At 37.8% G+C, this 23,208-nt stretch overlaps 3 protein-coding genes across 4 annotated transcripts; 2 read left to right on the top strand and 1 right to left on the bottom strand.

Moving 5' to 3' along the window:
- Positions 1 to 2,838: 2,838 nt before the first annotated feature.
- On the bottom strand, positions 2,839 to 6,221 carry LOC129375951 (coiled-coil domain-containing protein 106-like). Of its 2 annotated transcripts, XM_055055341.1 has the most exons (6): positions 6,070 to 6,221; positions 5,065 to 5,226; positions 4,462 to 4,653; positions 4,224 to 4,376; positions 3,928 to 4,134; positions 3,489 to 3,670 (listed from the first exon to the last, which is right to left on the bottom strand). In XM_055055341.1, exons 1-6 carry the CDS (start codon positions 6,107 to 6,109, stop codon positions 3,489 to 3,491), a joined length of 936 nt encoding a protein of 311 aa, XP_054911316.1. In that variant the 5' UTR covers positions 6,110 to 6,221. The 2 variants fall into 2 exon arrangements, with proteins under 2 accessions (XP_054911317.1, XP_054911316.1); XM_055055342.1 differs by lacking the exons at positions 5,065 to 5,226; positions 6,070 to 6,221 and adding an exon at positions 2,839 to 3,055 and having other exon boundaries at positions 3,510 to 3,670; positions 4,224 to 4,523.
- A 759-nt stretch (positions 6,222 to 6,980) lies between these two features.
- Positions 6,981 to 8,866, top strand: tmem238a (transmembrane protein 238a). Its single transcript, XM_055055344.1, has 3 exons — positions 6,981 to 7,077; positions 7,932 to 8,089; positions 8,628 to 8,866. Exons 2-3 carry the CDS (start codon positions 7,939 to 7,941, stop codon positions 8,810 to 8,812), a joined length of 336 nt encoding a protein of 111 aa, XP_054911319.1. The 5' UTR covers positions 6,981 to 7,077; positions 7,932 to 7,938; the 3' UTR covers positions 8,813 to 8,866.
- Positions 8,867 to 17,707: 8,841 nt separating this feature from the next.
- Positions 17,708 to 23,186, top strand: LOC129375794 (recoverin-like). Its single transcript, XM_055055073.1, has 4 exons — positions 17,708 to 17,805; positions 19,737 to 20,315; positions 21,940 to 22,051; positions 22,421 to 23,186. Exons 2-4 carry the CDS (start codon positions 19,935 to 19,937, stop codon positions 22,504 to 22,506), a joined length of 579 nt encoding a protein of 192 aa, XP_054911048.1. The 5' UTR covers positions 17,708 to 17,805; positions 19,737 to 19,934; the 3' UTR covers positions 22,507 to 23,186.
- The last annotated feature ends 22 nt before the right edge of the window (positions 23,187 to 23,208 follow it).

Here is a 23,208-nt window from a genome sequence, read left to right as displayed (position 1 = left end):
CAGGAACACCTCCTCCTCCTCGGATGCCCTGGCGGCCACGATCCCGCCCCTTTCGCCTGTGATTGGGCAACTTCCACTGACTCCCTGCTTTTATTGGCTCAACACAGCCGTCTGTCGGTGCAGTGTGCTTTAACTACTTCCAGGCTGACTTGGGCTATGATTGGATCGTTTGGAGAGGTTAAAGGGTAACCAGGCGGCAGGTTTACATGGGAAATAGAGTTTTGTTATTGTGTTATTTTCGGCTGTCAGTAATCTTGGAAAATACCACATTTAAGTTGGAGCACATTCAATTTTATTATGAAAACTTGTCAGTCAGTGGACTTTGGTGACTACATAATCATTATTGTAATCTTCATACAACTAAGAAATCAGTAACCTAATTTTTTTAAAGATAAATAGCTACTGTTAACTATGGTAATTCCCGACAATTATATTAAGTTGGGATAAATGCATGCTACATAAAGCTCTAATAAAAGCGTTATGTGTGTTTCTTACATAAAACACACATAAAACAAATAAAAGTTTGTTGTTTACTTTTTATTTTTAAAGGATTTGCTTTGTTTTGTTCTTTTCTATTAAGTAACTGTTTCATTCTCTATATGTTCTTTTATTTTAAAAGCACCCTGACATTTGTATATATTTTGTTATATTTGTCAAACAGTAATTTTTAAACAACATAATATTTTTCAGCTTTCCCCATTTAATCTATGAACATCAATCATATTTCCACTGTACAAAATGGGTTGGGGCAAGTTGTGTTATTCAGTGTAAAGTCATCTTTAACTTTGAATACTGAGGAAAAAGTACATTCATCAATATCAGTTACAAATTCCTCTTGGCTTCAAAAACAGACATATTCTGGTAATTTGCAAAATAACGTTTTAGTTTTAGAAATTTGGACATAAATTCTCTTACCCTTAAAATCAGCTCCTGACACCTAATAATTCATACGTCAATGTTGGCATACGTTCTCCCTCTGATGGTTAGATTTTATTGTGATCAATGAAAAAAAGCCATTTATTGATCGGACTTTAAAAGCTTCAATATGCTGTAGGCTACTATGCTGCTAATGTCCTTTGTTTGTAGAAGTTGTCGCTCTCAATGCTGCACCATGTTATACTGCATTTCCACAACGTGCAAATGCACTTTGAAATTTTACATATTTACTCTAATCTGCTTTATATTGTCTAGTCTGCAAGTTCACACAACACAAAGAGGACAGCTGTGTGAAAAAACAATACATTTTCAGATTCTTTGACAAATTTTAAGCTTCAAAAATGAAATTATGAAGTTGGTGTCTTAGGCTACAGCTAAAGTTTAAACCATACCTGTGCCAGTGAAACTTTGGGATTTGCTTTATTAAAAAATCTTCTGCAAAAATTCAAAATTAGATAAAAAAAAATAGAGAATATTTTTAATCTCATTACTGACATTGACACCCACTTTTGGATTGTGGATATTGCAGTATAGATTGGTCATAAAAATCTGCTGATTTAATTTCCACGAGTCAAAACCGTCTGAATACATCTTAATTGAGAAAATAATCTTGGAAACAAAGGAAAGGAAAATTATGTTTGACTTGCGAGCATTATTTTAACAAAACAAAATGTAAATAAGGCAGAAAATGTTCAACTCTAGTACAGAGCATACTAGGAAAAAAAAAGAAAGAAAAAATTATAAAATTTTTCACAGTTCTTTTTATGAGATGCCAACAAGAAAATAATGAGATGCCAACAAGAAAATAATCCGGCATCATTTCCCTGGACACACTAAGGATCCATCAATATATCATTAAATCATCCACAGTTCATAGCTGATTATTGAAGTCTTTTGGAACATTTTTCCCCTTTTTCTGTATTTATTTTTATTTTAGTTTTCTGGTTGTAAATCCAATTTCTTGTTACAAAACCACATGTCCTATTCATGACAGAGTTCCTTCTTTCATGGAAGTTTTGCAAAATTAGATTACTGTATAAAATTCAGAGCAAAAAGTTTAGAGTATGCTTCATAGAGATTTAAACTGTTAAAATGCAATAAATTAGAAGTTGAGTTCAAATTTGTAATTTTATAAACAATATGTCTGGTGTGATTCATTTTATTAGGAGAGCATTTTTTGGCTCTCCTAATGAGCAGTACTCCTGTAATACACTAGAGGGCGCAGATGTTTGTCAGTTGCTTTAATCCTAAAAGGACACCATTGTTTTTCTGTTGACTGGCTGCTGGTAAAACAAATTAATATTATGACGTTCACCTTTATTCAGGGGGACATTCAGACAAGTGTCTGTTGTATGTAAGAAATGCCTGAAATTTACCTATTGTTTAGCCTGACAAAAAAAAGTTTAAAAAAATGTCTGAAGCATAAAAACTGACAACTTGTTTTAAATTAAGACAGGAAAACCAACAAACTATGTGATCTAACATTTATTTTTCAGAGTGCAAAAGACAAAGTGAAAAAAGTGAAAAAGTGAAAAAAAAAGTTTGTCTAATAGAAATCAAACTTCCAGAGTTTGGTATGTAGATGTCATGCAGTAACCATTGAGTAAAATTAAAAATTTCCCCTTAAAAACAAAATATATTTAGGGGCATTCTGTTATATTCTATTAAGTTAATATAGATATTCAGTTAATGTACAAACAAAAACAATAATACAAGAACAAAACAGCTCAGACAGTGAAGATTACTGTGTCTTATATTTAAATTATTGCAGATAAAAAAGGAAAAAAAATCCATTGAAAGTAAAATCTGCCCAACATGTGAAAAAAAAAAAACTCATCAAATGGATCGCTTATATGTAGACAAAATATACAAATATTGTATATTGGCTAGTAGCCAATATACTTTACATAACTTATTTTTAAGGCAAAGAAGATATATATATTTCCAACAGGACTTTCCTTCCTCAGTTTCTGAACCTGTAGGAGATAGGGAGCAGCTTGTTGGTCTTCTTCATGTTCTGGACCTTAGCGTGTGTCTCCTCATCCATAGTCTTGTAGCATCGCCTGGCATAATCAAGAAGCTTCTCCTTGGAGGCTTCAAACTCTCCTACATCAGTCACCTGCAGGAGAAAAGCTTAAGTCTTCACCAAGGCGTAAATCTATAGCAGTGGTAGAAATTCAGCAGGAAAATTACCAAACAAGGACAGTCTATGTCCTAAATCAATTGAAAGCAGAGAGCCCATCTGGCATGAATGTTTTTATCTTCCATAAAGATACTGATAACTTCTTGTAGTTTCTGATGAGCTCATATACAAACCTATAAAAAACATTTTATTTCATGTGAATTGCTGGCATTGTTATTCCTGAATTTGTGAACGTTATAGGTTATTTTCTTCATCATTTATTTAAACAATGTTAAAAATGTTAAAACCGAAAATAAAGTCCATTCAAATACTGGATATTTTAAAGCATTCAAAATCCAACTAAAAGCCTTCAGAGAACCCGGAGAATTTTTGATTAATGTAAAATATTTAGGTGTGCCTGCTGCTCGAGTCATAAAAGTGACAGTAACACCTTTTCTGGGGCCACAAGCAGGAGCTCAGCAATCGGGGAGGTGGAGGCCATTGTGTTTCGGTCGACTCCGTGGATCTGGAAGGCTTTGGACATGCTCCTCACCCGCTGGTATGTGGACAGGATCTTCTTATAACGAATCAGAACCCCATCTGGGTCTTTAACTGGACAGCAGAAGGTAAAAAGCAGGTGGAATGTGAGATAAATGTCTAACAGTGTTAGATATCACATGTGCATTTTTAGAATAGGTCAAATAATTGAGTTAAAAAGGAATGAAATGCAAATGAGGGCTAAGCTTGGAAAGCATTGAAAAAGTATAAACTACACCAACTTTTTTATAGAATGGACAGATTACTCATTAACAACTTGACATCAGTTTTATGTTTCTTTCTGCTATCAGTTCTGCTTGATCTGTTTTTACCTCTTTGCCTCTCCCTCCCATGTGTGATCCTGAAGATCCTCCTCATCTTCATCCTCGGCTCGCCGCTGCTACGCCCTCGGCTCTTCTTCTTTGACCCGCTCTCCACAGCCGAGTCTTCCTCATCCTCCACCTCTTCTTCCCCCTCTTCCTCAACATACTCTTCCTCTGTGTAATATTTGTCTTCTTCAAGATGAAACTCCTGCTTGACTGAGAACATAAAATGCAATACATAATAAAAATAGAAAATGAAGTGCCTTTCCTTGGACTTTAAAACTTCTTTTTGTGACGCTCTTCACCAGGGACAGCGATGTTGCGGCGGATCCGAGTTCCGGGGCCCTGGAGGCGTTTGAGGGCCATCCCCGACCTGGTGGTCATCGGGGAAGGAGGAGATGGAGAGCTGGCAGGCTGGACTTTCACAGTACGCTGGGCGTCTCCACTCCAGTCTGCCACTGAATTCAACAACAATTGTAACACAGAAAAATTAGCTGAAAAGTGTAACATTTTAAAAATTTTTTGTAAACCGGCCACCCTCACCATCTGGACTCCTCATGCTGACGATGAAGCGGTCCAGCTGACAGCGCAGGAAGTTTCGCTCCTCTTCCAGCTCTTCAATGCGTTTCTGCAGCCAGGCATTCTTCTCCAGAGAGACGTAGAGGTGAGCCCGCAGGTTAGAAATCAGGATGAAAGGGCTGTACTGGGAGTGAAGGGACTCCTGTACCACCGGCTCTGATTTCAAAGCAGAGGAAATAAATATATAAACAACTTGCAGGGAAAAGCAAAGGAAAATACAAAGGACTGGATAATGTATACATGGTTTGATATTGTTATTTAACAATATCAATTTATTATTTTAATAATAAGAGACATGAAGTCATAGTTTCTGCGCTTCAACAGAACTGCTCAGTTTTTTGTTTGTTTGTTTTCTAAAGACCACTGATGTAGTGGAATCACAATTTTGTTTTACTTCACACTTGTACACTAATATGTGTATCACATTAAATCAAGTGACGTTTGTGGTTGTAACCTGGCAAATTGATAAATATTCCATCCTTTTGTAAAGTTGTTCTTCAGAGTTGAATCTTTTATTTTTCCCATTTACCGATACATAATAAATGTAGTTCTCATAATGTGACTTACCTTCAATCATCTGCTGACCGTGGTTCAGGTGGTAGGCAGCTGGGCGCTCCACACTCTCTTCAAGGGGAAACGAGACTTCATAGGCATTTAGATACAAACCTCCTGTTTGTTCACTTCCTCCTGCTCCTGATGAAGAAGACGAAGCCTGGGGGGTGTAGCGCTCTGATATATGGGAAGGTCACATTTGGAAAAATAGGTGACATATTTGGTTGGAGAAGTTGAGAGACACATCATCGATACAGTAGAAAAAGATCAAGTGCTACAGGTCTTTGCTAAAACAAATCAGTGGAAATGTCATAAAATTTTTCTCATTTTTATAGAATTGTATTGAAACCAGCTTGACTTTCCTTTAAAATCATCTTATTAAATAGTCCTGCAGCTGTATTTAAATCCAGTTATCACTCTTTTATTAGCATGGTGGCCATCCTGGATACTGGGGTTAGGGTTCAAAGAGAAACTTTTCATTTTCCTATTTGAATCTTTCTGTTACTTTTTCTTTCAATGGCACATCGGAAAAGTGCATGTCAGACTTCAAGACTGTTGTAAATTATTTGCTGGTATTTCCCCCCAAATTATACAAGTATTAAAACTGCAGCTTTACTACGCAAAGAACACAAATAAATCAAAATCTCTGAGAGTGTATAGAATAGGCAGAATCTCCAGGACCAGTAGCTACTTCACATGATTGCATAAAATCATATTTGGTGATTCTATCTGAATATAAATACCCAATTCATTACAGAAGTGTCGCAGCTTAAAAACTGTCTTAACTGCTGTTTCACTGCACAAGGAAAAACAAAAAACAAGACAAACGAAATCACGCGAGAGTAGCTGACAAAGTCAATTGAAACAGTTATTACATAGAAAACATGATTTGTCACAATATAGGAACCGTAGTAGTCAACAAAATGGATATTAACTGACAAAGAAAGATCAAAATTGCTCACAGCAAAGGAGTTGGGATATTTAAAGATTCGGGTGGACGCGACCAAGAGTTGCTGTTACCTGGCGTGTTTGTATCGTGCCTGCTGGTTGCGGGATTCATGACAGCTGAGCTTGACAGGCAATGATGAAGTGACTCAATAACAAGGCAGATGTCCGCAGTAACTTGTTACAGTTTATTTCCAGGCGTCTTGTTCGCGGTTATACTTCTGTAATACAGCCTGGAACGGCGTCACATCAGCCGCAGAGCAGAATCCCGACCTGCAGCAGCAATTACCTGATTATACTCAGCCTCCACAGGTGGACCGCGCTCAGTTTGGATCAGCTCACACATGCGCAGAGCACGTTCCAGTTACATTACACACATGAAAAAAACTCGGCATGCTAAATGGATGAAGTTCCTTTTCCAACATTTTTCCAAAAATAAACTTCCGCCGAATTGTTGCAAACTCTTAACCAAAAAAAAAAAAAAAAAAAAATAAAAAAAAAAAAACACGTTTTTATTCATTGCTTTATTACTGAAAGGATGATAATTACTGAATGTGCATCGCAGATAAAAAATCTTAGGTTTCCATCTGTGTACACATATAGCAATATTATATAAAAGTTTCAAGAAAACATTTGTTTTGATGGTTTTCGGATTTGTTTGGATTAAGAAAACAGTGTGCTCCTCTTTTTATTAAATAAATAAATTATTTGAAAAAAAAAATCTCCCAAAAGGAGTTTGTTATTTAAAAAAAATGGGCTTTAAAAAAAGCACAAAAAAATAAAACGAAGGTCCTCTTCTTCTTTAATTTAGATAACGATGCAAAATGAGTTTGTGGTGACAAGTCTTTGTATTTTGGCTTATGGTAAAGTTTGTGTCGCCTTCTACAAATGTGAAAGGCCAAAATTCCGATTTTGTCAGTGAACGCGGCGAACCCGCCCGATGAAACGTCTCACCTGAAGGGAGGGGCTCAGGTAGCAGAGGAAAGTGAAGCCAGGAAACACGGAAGTACAGAAACAGAAGAGAAAAGTTCAAACTAAACTCTCTTTCCGAGCCGTTTTCATCGCCACGAGTCGAAAGAACAAGTAAGGCAGTTTAAAGACTTGTGTTGAATTCATCTTACTTGAACTTTAAAATATCTGCTTTCTGTGATTTTTAGGACGTCAACGTGAAAAAAGTTGAATTCTTCTCTCAAGTAACAGTCTTGTCTGAAATGTTATCTCAAATATGTTGCGGTGGTACATTATCTATTCATGCTGCAGTTAGTCATTTAATCATCTATCCAGTGGGTGTTATCATCTGTTAATGCATTGAACAAAGTTTTTATATTACACATATGCACATGTATTTACCAGTCAGCTTGTTCTCAGCGAGCTTTGGATAAATATTTGCATGACCGCAAATCATAAAGCTAAAATATTAAAGAGCTTATCAATGTGAGCAGGATAAAAAAAAAAATCTATAAAACAGTTTAAAACACCAAAAAAAAAAAAAAAAACAAAACAAAAACCAAAACATCAAATCTTTCCAGTTTCCTGCACTAAAGTTGTTCTCCAGATCTGTTTCAATCTCATTTAGCATCCCACTAAATGATAGTTCCCTTGTTTTAAAATAAATTATTTTATCTTTTTTATTATTTCTTTACGATCCTGTTAGATTCAGATTATGTATGTAACAGTTAAAAAGGATATTAGCACTGTGAATACATCTGATTTATTATGGGAGAAAATAACAAGTACATCAAGATTCTAGAAGATAAAATAGTCGTAACAGAAAAAAGTAATTTCATCTATACACATGATTACCATTATAGTGGGACATTTCCACTCAAAAAGAAATGCGAGTATGTTGGATTTTATGTGTTTTTGAAGCTCTAATTGCTTTGGTTAATGTTGATATTTTTACTAATAAAATGTTACATCCTATTCCTCTTTTGCAGCCTCACCATGGGTCTTTGTGATGACCTGTCTCACTGCAAGGTGGCGTTGGTGATCGCTGTGCTGATGGACCTGCTGGGTGGAGTCTCTCTGCTGATGGGAGTCTTTGCCTCTTTGAAGTTAAATGGAGAAGAATGCGGAGACATCTTGGTTTATAGCGGTATTTATCTAAATTTGTTTTTTATTTTAATGCTGACATGTTTTTGCTGTATTTTATGGCAATTTAATGTAATCAAATTACCAAAACACTAGCAAGAAATTATTGGAAAAAGAGAATCTTATTAAATACAGAAAGCAGTTTCATTGCCATTGTTGGTAAACGATTCATATACAAAATAGATAAACCAATTTGCCTGATGAGGAAGTTTTTGTGTTAGATTATATCTGGATTTGCAAAACCCAAGAACTGACAGTTTTGTTTAATTTTTACAATGTCAACTGTAAAAAAAATTAATTTGGTGCAGTTCCCCTGCACAGCGACTGTATGAGAACTGTGCTTTAAATGTGTGTAGTCTGAATGTTTAGGATGGAATATTTTTGGTATAAAACTTGGAGGTATTTTCCTCTGAACCCAAATGTTTTTCTTGTTTCTTTATCAGTTTAAAAGTTGTGCTAAAATCTGATCCAAAACTTATTATGCCAATTGATTTGTGCTGTTAAGAATTTTCAACATATGTTTCTGTATAACATTTATTCAGGAGTCCTTTTCATAGTTGCGTCTCTGGCTGGATGGGTGCTGTGGTACAGTGGGAACATCCAGGGCCTGCCCCCCAAGGAGGAGCTCACACATCTCAACTCCACTGTCGACCGACTCGCCCGCCGAGTCAGCAAGAAGATCTTCTCCCATCGGAGAAGCAATTCTTCACAGTCAAGTCGTGTCTGACAGTATTTTCAGAAAAAGTTACAGAATCAAAACAAGTGTTAGATATATATATATATATATATATATATATATATATATATATATATATCTATATACATATACATATATATATATATATATATATATATATATATATATATATATATATATATATATATATATATATATATGACTGGATAGCTCAATACATAAGGCATCAGTATATCACCCGAGAGGGCAGGGTTCGAATCCAGTCTGGGTCCTTAGGCAAGACCCTTCAAGCTACTGCCTACCTCATACCATGAGAGATACTAAGTTGCATAACATGCCGGCTCAGACGTCGCCCGGCCAAACAAGGTCTGCGTCAGGTGTTGGGGAACCAGAGCACCTTGATGACAAATGGGCTACTGGAACAAGACGGAAATGGGCGAGAGATGAAAATGTGGATCTGTTGGAATGCTACTACTCAAGTAACCCTAGTGAGAGAGGTTACATGCAAAGACTGGGAAGGAATGGTTACTTCGACATCCCCAGTCAACACTAAGCGCTAAACAACTAGTAGCTCAGTGTTCCAACATCCGCAAACGGCAACTGCTATCACAACTTGAGATTGACGAGATACAACACAAATGCTACGGCAAAAGGGAGGAACCCGGATGTCAGGACTGTGGGGACTTAACTACAAGTCCCCACCCAGTGAGGGGATACACGGCCCCAATGAGCGAAACAGAGCTGAACGAGACAGCTGCTGACCTGAGAGAGAGAATCATGACCCGAATGACAACCAGGCCTCCCCGGCGCCAATTACAACGGCTGAGTGAAGTACCATCAGAAAGTCTCATTGAGAATGTGAATGCAGCATTGAGAACGATCCCTACCAACACCATAACAGAAACCAATGAGCTGATCTACAACTCAGCATCAGTGATCCTTGAGATACTTGGCTATAAGAGCAACCATGAGACCCAATACCCACCATGGAAAAGACGGTTAGAGGCTAAAATCAAGGTAACAAGGAGGGAAGTGAGCCAACTGTCAGAGCTCCACAAGGGTGCAATGAAAAGACCAGTACCCAGAAAGTACAGGCAGATGCCCATACCTGAAGCACTTGAAAGTGCTAAACAGAGGCTCCAAGCCTTGGCCAGCCGCCTAAAGAGATACACAAGGGAGAATGAATCCAGAAGGATTAACCGGCTCTTCTCCACTCAACCAGCTAAGGTGTACTCTCAATGGCAGGGTAACAATAACAACAGAGCAGACCCACCAAGGCTGGAGACGGAACAATACTGGAAAGGCATATGGGAAAGGGAGGCGTCCCACAACAGCAATGCACAGTGGCTGATCTCTCTACGAGAGGACCACAGCAACCTCCCTGAGCAAGCCCCGGTAACCATCACTGTGACAGATGTCCAAGAAAGAGTCTCAGGTATGAAAAACTGGACAGCACCAGGGCCTGACATGATCCATGCCTACTGGCTAAAGAAACTCACTGCTCTCCATGAGCGAATGGCAGCCCAAATGAACCAGCTGCTACAAAGTGGGACTCACCCTGAATGGTTAACTGAAGGGCGGACAATCCTAATCCAGAAGGATCCATCAAAGGGTCCAGTCCCACCCAACTACCGACCAATAACCTGCCTCTCCACAACCTGGAAGCTCATGTCAGGCATCATAGCGGCCAAGATAAGCAAACACATGGATAAACACATGAGCACGGCACAGAAGGGTATCGGTGTAAATAGCAGAGGAGCCAAACACCAACTCCTCGTAGACCGCACAGTTGCCCGAGACTGCAAAACCCGACACACCAACCTGTGCATGGCTTGGATTGATTACAAGAAAGCCTATGACTCAATGCCGCATACTTGGATCATTGAATGCTTAGAGATGTAAACATCAACAGGACTCTGAGAGCCTTCATTGCAAACTCGATGAGGCTGTGGAAAACCACGCTTGAAGCCAACTGCAAACCACTTGCACAAGTGTCCATCAAATGTGGCATATACCAAGGAGATGCTCTGTCCCCGCTACTGTTCTGCATAGGCCTGAACCCCCTCAGCCAAGTTATCAACAAGACTGGCTACGGATACAGACTCAAAATGGGGCCAATATCAGTCACCTACTCTACATGGATGACATCAAGCTGTACGCCAAGTGTGAGCGAGACATCGACTCACTGATCCACACCACCAGGATCTACAGCACTGACATTGGGATGTCATTCGGACTAGAGAAGTGTGGTCGGCTGATCACAAAGAGGGGGAAGGTGATCCACACAGAAGGAGTCTCACTCCCAGAAGGAACAATAGCAGACATAGAGGACAGTTACAAGTACCTAGGTATACCACAAGCAATGGCAACCTCGATGAGGTCACAAGGAAAGGAGCCACAGCTAAATACCTCCAACGAATAAGGCAAGTCCTGAGAAGCCAGCTCAATGGCAAGAACAAAATCCGTGCGATAAACAGCTATGCCCTGCCAGTAATCAGATACCCTGCTGGAATAATTAGCTGGCCAAGGAGGAGATAAAAGCCACAGATATTAAGACCAGAAAGCTACTAACAATGCATGGAGGGTTCCATCCCAAATCCAGCACCCTGAGACTGTACACGAGCCGCAAGGAAGGAGGCAGAGGACTAGTGAGTGTGAGAACCACTGTCCAGGACGAAACAACTAAGATCCATAAATACATCAGGGACAAAGCCTCAACAGACAATGTGCTCAGTGAATGTCTCAGACAACAGGGAACGGAGGTTGAGGTGCCAGAGATACCATCATGGGAGGACAAACCCCTACATGGGATGTACCACCAGCAAATAACCCAAGTGGCTGATATCAGTAAATCCTACCAATGGCTGGAAAAAGCTGGACTCAAGGACAGCACAGAGGCCCTCATCCTGGCCGCCCAGGAACAGGCCCTAAACACCAGAGCAATAGAGGCCCAGATCTACCACACCAGACAAGACCCAAGGTGTAGGTTGTGCAAGGAGGCCCCTGAGACAGTCCAGCACATCATAGCAGGGTGCAAGATACTTGCAGGGAAAGCGTACATGGAGCGACATAACCAAGTGGCAGGCATAGTGTACAGAAACATCTGTGCAGAATATGGACTGGAAACCCCAAGATCAAAGTGGGAAACACCCCCAAAGGTGGTGGAGAACGCCAGAGCTAAGATCCTGTGGGACTTCCAGATCCAGACAGACAAAATGGTAATGGCGAACCAACCAGACATTGTGGTAGTGGATAAACATCAGAGGAAAGCCGTTGTGGTTGATGTAGCAATACCAAGTGATTGCAACATCAGGAAAAAGGAGCACGAGAAACTGGACAAATACCAGGGCCTCAGGGAAGAACTGGAGAGGGCCTGGAAGGTGAAGACCACAGTGGTGCCTGTGGTCATCGGGGCCCTCGGGGCAGTAACCCCCAAACTGGAGCAGTGGCTACAACAGATCCCAGGAACAACATCAGACATCTCAGTCCAGAAATGTGCAGTCCTTGGCACAGCCAAGATACTGCGCAGAACCCTCAAGCTCCCAGGCCTCTGGTAGAGGACCCGAGCTCAGAGGATAAGAACCACCCGCGGTGGGTGAGAAGGGAATTTTTATATATATATATATATATATATATTATATATATATATATATATATATATATATATTCATCATTTCAGCAAGTGAACACCTTTACCTGCCAAGTATTTACTCAAATGTTTACTATTAACCAGTGTTTGCATTTTCTAGCTATCATTCAATAAAGTGGTATTTTATGTTAATTGTTTCTTCTTTTAAAAAAAAAAAAAGGGACCTGTACGGGGGTAATTTCATTACATCTTCCTGGTTTGTCCTGTAGAGGGAAACATACTCTACAAAAAGCAGCATTTTCTCAGTGGCCAGAGCAGGATTAAATCCAGAAGCTCTTTGATGCAGGTGATCCACGATGTGATCTCTGATCAATAACTCACTTCTGTTGTGAAAATTTAGGGAACTAAGAAGACATGGGTCTGGAACGTCAGCTCTGTTGTTCTTCTGTAATTCTTTAGAAATTATACTCACTAAAACAAAAAATATTTCCAATAGAAGTCAAATTCACATATCTAATGAGTATCTTCATATGTAAGTTTCATTCATTTTTTTCAGCAGCCAAAAGTATTCCAGAATTTGTGAATAAAAGTTTGGTGGAAACGTTTTTACCCTTTTCTGTGATTTTCTTTTTTTTTTTTTTTTGCCAATCAAAAATATTCTAAGAATTACAAACTGTCCTTAAAACATGTTGGAAAACACAGCATTAGAAATGCATTAAAAGGATTTAAAGGTACAACACATTTGTTTGTGTTGGGAAAAACCTGAATGGACAATAAAGTCTAATTTCATGTTTATCCAGAAAACTGAAAATGTTTCATCGTTAGGTTTTCCAACAGGACTATGATCTAAAACAAATGGCCTGCATCAACACAAAAAGGATTCTGTAGACACAACATCCTCTTTGTTCCTCATCCATCTCAGACATGAGACATATTCCAGATATAAAGTCTTATTTCTCTGGTGTAATATTGATATGCTGTGAGACGAATGAAAGAGACTGTGCAAATAAGACTCCTGTCTCTTATATTCTAATCTTGTGGAAGGTTATTATATTTCTTGACATTTTGTTCTCATTGAATAAACATGATTAGCAACTGGATTTTAGCTGTTAAATTTATGATTTATGCTTCTTTTCTTCTTCCTGCTTGGATCCAGACTCCTCTTTAATCCTTCACTTTTGCTTCCACCACAGACTGACACACCCCTGACCTGTTTTACATTAAATGTGGCGCAGGTTAAACACTTAAGCTTCTTGCACACTCCCAGTGCAAGCTGATTATCGTAGATGAAAGTTTTTAACAAAAACATAGACTCTTACCAAAACTTAGTAAGTAAATCATACATCCAAACATCTTTGAGACAATTTTGACAGCCTCTCAAAATTAAGTTATGCATTGTTCATAAAAATGTCAGCCATATCTAGACCAGCAATTTGATATATTTGATAATTTGATTGTTTACAGCAATAGTGACAGGATACTTTAAATGGCTTCCTACAGGAACCAGGCTTTGCTATAAATAAAAACAGACTTGCAACCATCCCCTGTTTGCTCCACTGTGTCCTGGAGCTGACCTCACTTCAGGTCATGTGACTCTCAGTGTTTCCAGATTAAACTTTCCTTTTTCTGGAAATAGACATCTTGACGTCTGGCCAAAGAGCTTTTAGAAACTTTCAGCTCAACTTTATTACAGTCACCAGGTTTCTAAGGCTCGCTGTCTGCTTGGTGCCAAATCCTCCTTACACTGCACTGCGTCACCACCTCTGCTGTTTGACTCGCTCTGCTTCAACTTTAATTCCAGGCTTCTCTGATTTAAAGGATTCCCTTTCTTGGAACTTAATCCAAACCAAGTTAAGGGTCAAAGGTCAGATTGTGGATTGTGTGAGGTAAAGACTGGTCCACAAAGCCACAAAACAAAAATCCTGCTTATCCAATAAATACAGATTCTTTACAGTGTGAGGCCAGTAGGGGGATCCTGACTGGAAGAGGAAGGATGATGGATACCGAATGAGAAGCTACAGAAAGGGAGCAAGTCAGAGGTACACCAGAGAAAACAGAGTATTCATAAGTAAAAGTAAAACAATACCAAGAAGGTTTGATCATTTCAGTTCATAATACAGCTTTATTCTTTATTATTACATTATTTTCACACTTTTGCAACTTTATTTCCTATTATTTTGACTTTATTATAGTAAAACTCATTCTCATGATGAAATGACTTCATAGTAATACGAAAACTTCATTCTCAAAATATTGTGATTTAATTGTCACATTATTATGACTTTTCTCTCATACTGTTTCCACTTTATTCTCATAATTTTATACCTTAATTCTTATTTTTCTTAGTCTTGCCCTAATACTCCATCATAGTTCTAACCAGAAAATATCCAGGAAACTTAAATAGAAACAGTGGGCTTCGGTCTTCACTTGAACAACAACCTGAACTGGAGTCACTATACTGAGGCTCATTACAAGAAAAGTCAGAGCAAATTCTACTTGAGGAGATCTGTTGAAGTGCATGACGTGCAACTGAAGCCATTTTGTTTTTGACTCTGCGATGGCATCAGACATCTTTTATGGTGTTTTGTGTTGGAGCAGCAGCTTATCTACTGCTGAAAGGCAGCATTTAGATAAGCTCATTAGGAAGGCCAGCTCTGTCTGAGTCGGATGCCCCCCTGCACTCGTCGGAGGTGATGGGAGGCAGAAGAACTCTGGCTAAAATAATATCCAGACAGTATTTCCATCTTGGTGCATCAAGCTGTTGCTGAACTGGAGAGCTCATTCAGTGACAGGTCCACAAAGGAGTGTTGTCACAGATCCTTACTCAGCTCCGAGACTTTATGACCATCACTGCTCCCAACAAACTCGAACTCATTATTTGTAGTTTTTCCCCATTTCTGAAACACATTCCAGTGAAGCAACTGCAGTGATACCAAAAATATGAAATATTTATCTGCTCCCCTCCACCTTTTGCCAGAACAAATAACGTACAAAGCAATAAACAAACTATTCCCTAACTGGATGCAAATATGTTTTTCTTGTTGAGATGAATGTGAAATGTAAAACATTTTGTCATAGCAACATTGCAACACGTTTGCCTTTATGTATGTGGAGTGATATTGTAGAATGGATTAAGCATAGAGCTTAAGCAAAGTTCAAACATGACCCAGATCAGAAAAAGTGGTTCAAAAATATGGCTTACAAGAGAAGTGGGAAAGACAGAGAAAAAGGATTTGACCAGGTCAAAATATTTGAGAGTATAAAGATTTGTGTTTATGTATATATATATATTTGTTTTTTTCTACAAATGAATATTTTAATATTTTCTCTTTATTTAGATATTTTTTTACATAATGTCAGACTGTGAGAAAGAATTGTGTATTTAAAAACCTGGTTTCTACTTATGAAAAAGGACATTGTTTGGAGCCTTCCCTAACTCCACCCTCTCCCAAAATGATTTATTTTGTTTACAATTAAAGGCTGAGAATATTAATAATTTTGGCGATTATCTGCATAAAAAATTAACACACAGGAAATGTACCTGGAGCAAAAAAGTCTTGATTAATATTTTTTTCTTCATGTTTTGCTTTCTAAATGTTTACATGTGTAATATCTTCAACTGGTTTTGATCAACCACTCTTTGGGCTTTCTGATGGTCTTTAATTGATTTTCCTTTGACAATAGCGTTTTTTTATTTTATTTATTTTATTTTTTACACATTTTTAGACCAGCACTGGTCCAGTTGAGCTTAGATGAAATATCTTTTCTACTTTTAACCATAGCTGTAAAGAAAAGCACCGTTGATAACATAATGTCTGTCCAGTGGACATTGTTTGAAGCTTTTAGGGAGGGAAGACGTGTGCAGACAAGCAGGTAGTAAATATCCTGCAGCGCTTTGACTTGCATTGAACTTCAGCTTAAAATAAGCCAGTTGACAGAACCACAATTACTCTGTAGGATTTAGCAGCGGTAAAAATAAAGCAGAGTTGTTTCCAAAACTACTGTGAACCTTTGATCAGGTCAGGACTTAATGGTTTAAATCCGGTGGGTAGAGGGTGGCTCTGCTGCAGTCGGTCCGGGATTTAAATGCGCTTAATTAACTAAGTGTTGACTGCTGAATCCTCCATCTGCTTTGCTGTAACTGCAGATCTGTACATAAGGAAACCCACACCTCGCTCTGGGCAGGTGTGAAGGCGGCTCGGAGATCACAAATCATTTCCAATCCGTTTCAGAAATTTTTTTGTGTAGTTTCAATTTGATTGTCAAAAATACACATTTGCTTAAAAAAGGTTTTATAGGTGCATAGCATTATGAAACCCATATAATACATTATGAAAAATATTTCCTACATTCTGTGAAGATAAAATAAATTACTTGGAAATTTTAGGCAAGTCATGCAGCATCCAACTGATCAGACTACACAAACTACACAAACACACTGTTTGTGTAGTTTGAGCGCTATGGTTATCTTTTTTGGTTTTTTAAAAAAAATCAATAATAATCTCTTTTCTATAGTAAACAACAGCATAACTCATCGACTTTGGGATTCTGGCTCCACATTAGCACCATTAGCTGATGCGATTTCTTGGAAATCTGCCAGATAAACTGGAGATTTAGAACCCATGTTACCTTTAAAGTAATATAGCTGAGTGAAGTGACACTATTTCACACACAAATACACACATCAGTGATTTTCTATCACACTGCCGCTACAAACCCTAATAAGGTTATTTGGCTCAGAACTCTGCACATTATTTCATTTATTCAACATGACTGACGTTGTCAAAAGCTGACAAGAAATGCTGAGGTTGTGCATATGCTATGCCTGAGTGCTGTATTTCTTAAAGCTTAAGTTTAGGTCATAGTAATTGTTTCCATATTTAGTAAATGTTGTTAGACTTTAGTCGTTGTTCAAAGTTTGAGCCCTTTGTGACAACGGTGTTCAAAAGTGCGGCTCAACAGCTGTTGGTATGGCAAGGGGTGACTTCGTATAGCTCTATTCTTTCAATAAAATATTCCTTGTTTTGTTTGTAGTTGAGCATGTAAAAAAGGTTTTTTATTCAAAAAACAAGTTTTTGTGGCTAATTATTGCTTTCTGCCCTTTCAACTTCATGAAATGCTGTACAGTTTTTTAAAAAATATTCCTAACTAAGAATGAATGTATTGTTCTATGTTTTGGGGAAAAAGCATAATTTTAAAAAGAAAAAGGACTTTAACCAAATTGGTGGTCTAGAAATCCAAAGCAGCTACTTGTCAAATTAAGGGAAATTCATTTTCCTGAAGCTGTCAGAGTTCTGGTGGATGTTAGTGTGACTCCGCCTCTGAGGGGGAAGCCGGTCCAATTGACTTATCTCAGCAGGTGGAACCTGATTTCCTCTGCTGTTCACAGTCAGAGCATCACTGTTAGCACCAAACTGCTCCACTGATCACACAGGTAGGACACAAACCAAACTGGAAGCTGTTTGTTCACATTGTTGTCGCTTTATGCTGCTGTTGAATAAGTGTGACTTGTCCTTTATTTATTTTGGTCTGGTGGTTCTGTGTGTTTATCTGAGACACCTGAAACTGAGCTGGTGTGGAAGTAAATTGTTTAGCATGTGCTGTAAGATTCAGGGATGATAACTGGCTTTGAAATGCTCTGATTGAGAAGATTAATTTGAAGAAATATTGACATTTTCTTAATGTAGAATTTATTTAAAAAAATGATTGAGAGAAAATCTTGGAATAGTATTGTTTTCTTTGGTTGACACAGCATAATGAGACATTAATCACTTCAGTTTGACTGAGGAACTCCTAAAATGTTTGTTGTGATTTTAAAATCCCATTAAGCTGAGTTGGAGATGGACCCATTATGACATAATGACATTGTTTTCAGGTCTACAACTATAGATGTTTGAGATTTTGAAGAATTCTGAAAAACTTATTTCATATACTTTCTGTTTATTCAAACAAATATTTATATCAATGTTATTATCAACTGTGCCACAATTCAGAAACGGCCAGTTTCAAGTTTTGCTTAAAAATGTATCTTATCAATGTGAATTAAGTCTGTTCAACTAATTCAAGTTAATACATAACTGAAAACCCCCAACAAAAAAACATTGAGCAAGCATCTGTAATCGGTCCAAAATACCACTTAAATGCGATGTTACATTTTTAAAAATAAGAGGTTTAAGTGGAAGAACATTTATCAAACCACAAATAGTTTGAACCATTTGACAACTTTACCAATAATAAAATTGGTAACCTTTTTCTAAACCTGGTGGAAATTTGGAGCTCTCCATTGACTAGTAGAAAAATGGAGATCATAAAAACAAAAATGTAAACATTTGAAAAGAAGTCTGGAGGGTCATTATTCAGTTACCTGTCAGATGGTCCCATTCTTGCCTTTCTCCAGCAGTCATTGGGTGAGAGGCAGGGGACACCCTGGACACTTCGCCAGACAGATGTTACCTGGACACTTAATTTACTGTGACTGAGCATCCTATGCAAATATAACTACTACATAATACCTTCTTGAATACAGCAAAACATTGTGATGCAACTCTTTGAAGAACTAAAAAAAAAACAACAACCTGGAATCAAGTTTGGGGATTTACTCTCAAACTAGCATATGCTTAGCTAGGTCACCTCCTAACACCAAAACGTCATAGAAATCAGTTTCCTCCCATTTATTATCACCGGCCAGGTATTTTTGCCTGCAGAGCTTATGGTTTCAGCCTCCATTACCTCTGCTGTGTCTCTCACAGCTTTACAGGTTGTATTTGAGGTCACTCCAAGTCATTTGTCACTCTGGATTATGGCAGCAATAGAGGATTACCAGTGTATAGAGATTTCAAGTCTCTTTCTGTTTGTTTTTTCGATTCATTTTATTAAATTTTTTCCTTAGCCCATTTAATGACCATTTAGAAGAGTGATTTCTAAAAATCCCACACACTTTAGAATAATGGTAGTTTAAAATGCAGTTCAATTCCAGAAATATGTAGGAAAGAGATTATATTTTACAATCCTCTGGGATAATTAGCACTAAGTGGGTAAATGTGTGAACAAAGATGAAAATTACTAAATAATTATTTCAGCTGTTCATCTTTCTTGTATATTCACGTTGCATTTAGCAGCGGTGCACATGAGATGCTATTAGGGTAACGTGAAACATGTTCAGCCTTCACAGCACTTCTCATCTCACAGCATTTCAATGCTTTTTAACCTGATTTGACTCTAAAACCTGTCAGAGAACCCACTTCATACTGAACGAAAAACAAGCATTCGAGATTTGACCTAAGATAAAACATGTCCTTGACACCTCTTACCGGATCTACTCGTAGGCCTAATGAGCTTACCAAGTGCCTTCTGCTCTTTTCACAGCATTTGCGTCTACGAGTTGTGCACAAGGCCAACACCAGCATCAAGAACATTTTAGCTGTGTCTTCTAAATAGTCATCCTTTTACTAATTTATAAAATAGAGTAGGAAGCTTCAGAGGCTGAAGTTGTGCTACAAGTGCCATTGAAAAACCAAGGGCCGACAAGTTAAACCTATAAACAGATTTCCAACACCAGCAGTAATGGGTAACAGCAAGAGTGGAGCTGTGTCCAAGGAAATCCTTGAGGACCTTAAACTCAACACCAAGTTCTCAGAAACTGAGATTGTCCAGTGGTATGAGAACTTCAAAAAGCAGTGTCCATCGGGCCGCATCTCGAAAGATGAATTTCAGAATATCTACCGCAAGTTCTTCCCAGATAGCGATGCAAACACTTACGCCCAGCACGTCTTCCGCTCCTTCGACACCAATGACGACGGCACCCTGGACTTCAAGGAGTACATCATCGCCCTCCACATGACTGCAACGGGGAAAACCACAAGCAAACTTGAATGGGCATTTTCGCTGTTTGATGTGGACAAGAACGGATACATCACCAAGTCAGAGGTCACAGAAATCTGCACAGTGAGTTTTGGATATGTAGCTGAAGAAAAATGTGTCATCAACATAGAGTTTGACAATAGAGTCTCCCATATGTATTTTCAGACTGTGAAACTGTAAATATTTTTATTATTATATTATTTTCCAATATTTTCAGAGCAGAACATAAACAACTGAAGTATATCAATTGATAACTGGATAATGAAACATCTGCCTTACATTTTACATGAAATTTTTTGGACATGATTGGAAAGTTGCAGATTGGTATTCCATGGCAAAGAGTACATTCCTGACTGTGATCTGTGAAGGAAGTATCACATCTGTATTGATGGATTTGGTTCACAAAGCCTACAATTCTTGCCCAGGTTTCTCACCATGACATTTCTTTTCTTAGAAAAGTTGTAGAGCCACTGCGTTGATGTAGATTTATACACACAAATATAAGTTTCCAATGATTTTGACTTTCTAAGTTCAGCAATTTGATTCTTAATGGCAGATTTTAATAATTGGATTATTAAAATCCAATTTTAATAATACAACATTTTTGGACATTGATCTGCAATGTTCATTGCCAAAAATGTATATTTAGTTAAATTTCCCAACCTGCTTTTGTTACAGTATTTGTTGTTTTGTGACCACATGGTGAACTTGCTTCTTGTCCATGTCTGATCTGAAGTCTGTTCCCTAATTTATTTTTAGCCAAAAGGTCAGGCCCTTCCACTGGTTAGATAATATATTTTCAGGATTAGACTTTCATTCACGCTGATAAACAGTTTAAGCTTATGCTGGAGTCAGAAGACAGCTTAGTGATGCACTTTTCAGGGTAAATTTACAACAGCAATAAAGCAGCTAATATCTAAAAAGACAAAATATTGCTGAGACGGCACATTTTTTTCTTTTATTTTAAATTTTGATAAAGTGATATTGCAATTAGATAACGTAAAAAAGAGGGCGGTGGTGGAAAGAGTTCATCCTGTAATGGGTTTTTGATTCAGACCCATGATCTGTCTGTATTAGTCATTGTGTCCTTGGACAAAGTGTTTCACTCACCTGGTCTGCTATTTGTGGTGCAGGGGCCTGCTGGTGGTCAGGGCCCGTTGGAACCAGCCTCACTTCTGTCAGACTGCCCCATGGTAGCTGTGGCTGCAGTGTTGTAGCTTACCATTATCAGTGTGCAAATGACTGGATGTTATAAAGCAGGTCTTGAGACTTTGTGTCTCAAATCATTCTGAACATTCAAACACCAGAAAAAACTCTATGTAGGGAAGTTATGCACTATTTAATTGATCCAAAATAGTTATACAAAAATTCAACTGACACTCTTTCTGTGTCCTTTCGGCATTCTTGTTGTAGTTATTAAGCAATTATACAGCACTGCTGTAACTATATAAAAGTGTCCACTTTCCATGGAAGCATGTTTTGTTGCTAAATATAAACGTAAAAGATAAGAGAAAATATAATTAGATAAAACCAGAGGTGCTCTCCAAATAAATGGCTTTATGGAAGGATGTTAGTTTTGTTGTAAATAAATGAAGATAAACAAAATGGAGAAATGAGATTAAACTGGATACAGTGCAATATGAAAATCCACAGAAAAACTCATTATTTTGACTTGAGCAATTTATTTGCTCTCCTCTCTGTTTTACAGTCAATTTTCAAGCTGATACCGACAGATGAAGTGGGCGATCTACCTGAGGATGAAAACACACCTGAAAAGAGGGCAGACAAACTCTGGAAAGTCTTCGATAAGGGTGACAATGGTACGATGAAGTTGTATTGATAGTGATAAATAGACAAGGTGGTGATATGTCTCAAGTGGTTTTTGTTTTAAATTGTTTTTTAAAATCTTGTTCTTCTTCAATTGTCTGTAACTGACGCCAGAAATTGATTTTCTTTTTATTAAGGTCATAAATGCAAAAGCATTTTAAAAACTGCAGACAAATTGTTTTCAATATCTGTGAAATCTCTGTTCCTGTTTGACCAAACAATTTTACTTATTAACACTTTAAATCTTTTATTTCTTAGGAAATAGATTTAGACTCTATATTATTAAATGTGTGCACAAAAATGGATGAATATACATAAGTCATGCTATAACTTTGTTTTGCTCTTTATTTTGTTTTCTCTAGACCGAGTTGCAGAGGGAGAGTTCATCAAAGGATTGTTGCAAAATGAAGACGCCCTCCGTTTGATTCAGTATGAGCCTTTAAAATAACTTTTTTTACCTGACTGATCCATTTCCCTCTGGTTCCGGTCTTTCTGTAAATGCAGTGGCACCGGATGGTGTCCTCACAATGTGAACACATGACTGTAGATAATGCCCCTTGAAAAGTTTTGAAGTGTGATTTCCTACTGGTTTTGCTGCCTGTCTTCGTGTGCTGTCCACGTTGTTTGTAGTTTGAAATATGAAGGATCCAATCAAAACTGGGAAAAAAGTGAAGTAGTGCAAACAGATGACTTCGACTGTAAAAATTAGTATGCAAGTATCTGTAAACAGGTATTTATAAACTGCTGTCTGTCCATTTTGCTGCTTAGTGGACAGGATTCTGGACCCATCTGACACTTAAACACATGCATTTATGTATCATGAATGACTGATGCAGCCATTATTTAGTGCAAATAAAAGGGATATAATGAAGGTTTATTTCGCTATGAAGACGTATTCAATTCAGTAGTTGACTATAATAATTATTATCGCGTATGAACCCTGACTGACATACAATATTGCTTCATTACTTTAGCTCAATTAGTCTTTTACCATTTTTATTTTAACCCCGGGGCACAATTTTACATATTTGTTGTTTATGTGATGAATATGAAAATTAGCGATGGTCCTGCATGTTCCTTTGTAATATATTCAATAAATGGAAACAATAAAATTCTGATTCAATGAGGTTTTAGAATTTGTTTGCTTTAA

The sequence above is a fragment of the Poeciliopsis prolifica genome, unplaced genomic scaffold (genome assembly GCF_027474105.1).
Source record: "Poeciliopsis prolifica strain line A6 unplaced genomic scaffold, Auburn_PproV2 SCAFFOLD041, whole genome shotgun sequence".
Taxonomy (NCBI): Eukaryota; Metazoa; Chordata; class Actinopteri; order Cyprinodontiformes; family Poeciliidae; genus Poeciliopsis; species Poeciliopsis prolifica.
This window is presented reverse-complemented; position numbering and strand designations above follow the sequence as displayed.

Excerpts from the sequence above, each read along its gene's own strand:
- LOC129375951 (XM_055055341.1), bottom strand. The coding sequence starts at position 6,109 with ATGAATCCCGCAACCAGCAGGCACGATACAAACACGCCAG. Across the intron at positions 4,654-5,064 it reads CGGTCAGCAGATGATTGAAG|AGCCGGTGGTACAGGAGTCC; the intron begins GTAAGTCACATT and ends CTTTGAAATCAG. Across the intron at positions 4,135-4,223 it reads CCGCAACATCGCTGTCCCTG|TCAAGCAGGAGTTTCATCTT; the intron begins GTGAAGAGCGTC and ends TTATGTTCTCAG.
- tmem238a (XM_055055344.1), top strand. The coding sequence starts at position 7,939 with ATGGGTCTTTGTGATGACCTGTCTCACTGCAAGGTGGCGTTGGTGATC. Across the intron at positions 8,090-8,627 it reads AGACATCTTGGTTTATAGCG|GAGTCCTTTTCATAGTTGCG; the intron begins GTATTTATCTAA and ends ACATTTATTCAG.
- LOC129375794 (XM_055055073.1), top strand. The coding sequence starts at position 19,935 with ATGGGTAACAGCAAGAGTGGAGCTGTGTCCAAGGAAATCCTTGAGGAC. Across the intron at positions 20,316-21,939 it reads AGGTCACAGAAATCTGCACA|TCAATTTTCAAGCTGATACC; the intron begins GTGAGTTTTGGA and ends TCTGTTTTACAG. Across the intron at positions 22,052-22,420 it reads CTTCGATAAGGGTGACAATG|ACCGAGTTGCAGAGGGAGAG; the intron begins GTACGATGAAGT and ends TGTTTTCTCTAG.